General features: G+C 43.9%; 1 protein-coding gene across 1 annotated transcript; it reads left to right on the top strand.

Annotated features, from left to right (window-relative positions):
• The first annotated feature begins 2050 nt into the window (after positions 1-2050).
• Positions 2051-3106, top strand: tcima (transcriptional and immune response regulator a). The gene has a single exon (XM_042101970.1). It carries the CDS (start codon positions 2189-2191, stop codon positions 2489-2491), a length of 303 nt encoding a protein of 100 aa, XP_041957904.1. The 5' UTR covers positions 2051-2188; the 3' UTR covers positions 2492-3106.
• Positions 3107-3440: the final 334 nt, after the last annotated feature.

Genomic DNA, 3440 nt, shown 5'->3' with positions numbered 1-3440 from the left:
CACATGACTGGCTTAATCCCGATAGGCATCATTTAAAGTATTTGAAACATGCTCAGTATTGCTTCACACACAAAAAAAATTAAACAACTCCAACTCTAGAACACCATAAAACAATTTGGCACTGTTTGCAGGCTGGATCCTGGAATCCTCTATCTTGCGGACATATTTCATGGTGTGCTGAGAGGCAAACTGACATCTTCAGGTTGAGGGCTTTTCATTGTCTGGCTCCAGAGGTCTGTGCTGAGAGAGTATTGTCTCCGCTGGCCGGACTGTTGGGAGTCACCTCTGACCCCAGACTAAATTTGGTACCGCCATTGTTATGATTAATAAAGGACACTTGGCTTGTGTTACTGGGCAGGGTTGGCTAAGCAACTCGAGCAAGCACTTCCTTTTCCCCCTCCCACAAGATCTTATTGTCCCCTCTGTGTCTGAGTTTGAACTCTTGAGTCCTTTAAGGTCATAAATATGCTTTCTTCTCCCCCTGACAGCGTTTCCGCACCTTGACCCATTCTTCCCTGGCTCCAGTCTTAACTGCCATGCCAGTCTAGGACAGGACCATATCCGGTGGCGAGACAGTGTGAACAGACAGCTGGGAGAGAAGGGGGAAAGAAGGTAACTGTCAATCATCGATGGCAAGCAACTTGCATTCCACACATCTGTTTGCCTGGCACATCTTTCATCATAAATGTTACCCTGGAGATCTAATAAGAACACGTCAAACATTTTTTCCTTGCCTCTCGCGTGTGAAAAAAACCCACAATTATTGCACTGGTTCTGGACAATAAAGACTGGAGTTTTGGAAACAACAAAGTCAGTTAAAAGTAGCCTACTTGACTTGAGATCTATGTGTTTGTAACTTGAGTGGGTGTTATTCTCGGTAAACATGTGGGCCATGACTAAAAATAGAACAACTTACTGGTGATTCCCATCATGTATTTGGCACAAGAGTAATTTTGCCAAGTAAGACATAGTTGTTTGTGTGTGAGTAATGAGGGTGCACGCTAGCTTTACAGATGGAGTCTATTGATAACAGACACAGGAGTCACTGCGAGGTAAGGACTCAATGTATCAATGTAAAACAGTCTTGGCAAATCTTCAAATGCTGGATGTTTTAATGCAGTATGTCACTTCATGCTCATGCATGATGTGAAGCAATTGCTTCAAGCAAAATGCGTTACTCTGCAAAGTAACATAAGCCAAAAATATATAAAATATATGGAGAATGTCAACATGGAGCAAAAGTTATATAGGCCTATGCTAAGATGTGACTGACGGTACCCAATATTTCCTTTAAATATGTTCCTTTGCATTTTAGTCTATGGATTTCATCAGGGATGGATTACTGCACGGGCCTACCGGGCCCAGGCCCAGGGGCCCAAGGGGTCAGGGGGCCCTGAAGCCTAAGCATGGAATCATTGCCTCAATATCAACAAATCAGGATGTAGGTTATGAATCTGATTGAATTTAGTATTGGCCATCCCCAAAATGCACCAGAATACAGGAAATCGCATCAAACAAATTAAACATTTTCTGGAGGAGGACCCCCAAACCCCCCCTCCCACATCTACGACAATAAGTGGGGGGCTATAATACATCTGGGCCCAGGGGCCCGAAAGTTCATAATCCGCCCATGGATTTCATACTTGGGCAATTGCATGTGTATTTTGAAACGCTGTGGATTAAATTGCCTATTTTAGTAGATTAGAAGGCAGGCCTAGGCCTACTGGCATCTCAAAATAGGGAATATTTTTTAGTTGAGCCAAGTTATGTTTCTGAGTGCATCATACAACATTTTAGCCCATGCCTAAAGTGCTATTTCCAGGGTAAACCTTCATTTGAACCATTTTAGATTCTCAGCCTGCCTGTTCCATGTTTTTCTGTAGGCTATTGGCAAGCACGAGGCGGGTCTCTTGCTTGCAGTTTACAGCTGTGCTGGAGTAGGACATTGCACGTTAGCTTCGCTGGTTCTCTGTGGGCGTGTAGTAGGACTTGTGACGTCAGCCGTGCAAGTGGGACTTGACAGCCGGGAAGCCTACAGCAACTGTATAAATAGCTCCAGCAGGGACTAGGCTCTCCACTCACACATAGAGAGCACACAAGCAGCCGGCAACCCAACTCAGCTGAGAGAGTTGGCGACCAAGCCTCTGCCGCGAACAGACAAGAAACGCGAAAACAACTAAACGCAAGGATGTCTTCTTACGTAACTTCGGACTGTCACCGCGTCTGCCCGTCCTCTCACGGGAACCGGTTTGACACAGCGCACCGCAAAAAGGCCGTGGGTAACATCTTCGAGAACGTCAACCAGGACGCTCTGATGAGACTGTTCCAGAAAACGGGAGACATGAAGGCGGAGGAGCGGGTGAGGAGTATCTTCTCCTACGCACAGGACCCCGAGGAGACGGCTAAAGCCTTAATGGCCCTGAAACAGCGCAAGAAGGACAAGTTTCTGCGGATCGCAGGGATGGTTAGGAACCTGCTGAAACTCCGTTGACTGTTCTATATCGACTCGTGACGAGTTGTTTTGACCCAGCATATAAGTCTGTCAGCACACTGACACCTAGCAGGATGTTCAAGAGCAGATGGCAAACGACACGGAGATGAGCTAAGGGCTCCTGGCTAAAATGCTCAGAGAAACGTGCCTGGACTACGGAGATGTCATCCACTGATGCAGCTCGCCCTGGGGGATGCGCAGTGACCTGCTACATGATGCACGGAGGGATGCAGCACAGTGATGGAGCTGCGCACTAGAAAATTCTTGGGGCCTTTTCCCAAGCACAAGTCAAAGAGACTCTTGCAACGGCGTCTCAGTGATGAACTGCATTTTAAAAATGCGCTTTTTATCTGCACCTTGAAGGTGTTCTTAATGGTTCATGAAAGTAGTGACTGTGTGATGAGACACTGGTGCCGAAGTATTGCCTGAAAATGTTGCCTGTATTGTTTGCAAACAAATGCCTTGTCTCTGTACCAGTTTTACTTTGTGATACCTGCTATCTCTTTATTAGTGGCCACTAATTTATTTGTCAAAATGTTATGAAAACACCAGCTCATGACTTTTCTAAAAGTTATTTTTCAATTTCTATAATAAATTATGAACTCAAGAAATATATTTCTTCACTCTGTTATTTCACACCTTTAACACCACATAAGACACTGCATAATATGATTATTCAGGCCTATATTAAGTTAACTTGAAATATATACCTGGATAATTTGTGACAGGATTAAGATTACCAAAGTTTATGAAAAATATATTTATATTTTAAACAACAATAACAAAAAACATTAATTACAGGTCAATAATTATGTAGACCATCTGCCATTTTACAAAAGGGTTCATCATCAGTCTCTGGTATTATAGCACAGCTCAATGTTTACATTCCATCGAAAGTGATAGGCATCTAAATCTCAAATCCATGAGTCAGCTTTATTTCGTAAATGAT

This window comes from Alosa sapidissima, chromosome 8 (genome assembly GCF_018492685.1).
Source record: "Alosa sapidissima isolate fAloSap1 chromosome 8, fAloSap1.pri, whole genome shotgun sequence".
NCBI classification, from domain to species: domain Eukaryota; kingdom Metazoa; phylum Chordata; class Actinopteri; order Clupeiformes; family Clupeidae; genus Alosa; species Alosa sapidissima.
The sequence above is the reverse complement of the archived record's forward strand: the minus strand, read 5'-3'. Positions and strand labels throughout refer to the sequence as shown.

What these genes read in the sequence shown, in the direction of transcription:
- tcima (XM_042101970.1), top strand. Translation starts at nt 2,189, where the DNA reads ATGTCTTCTTACGTAACTTCGGACTGTCACCGCGTCTGCCCGTCCTCT.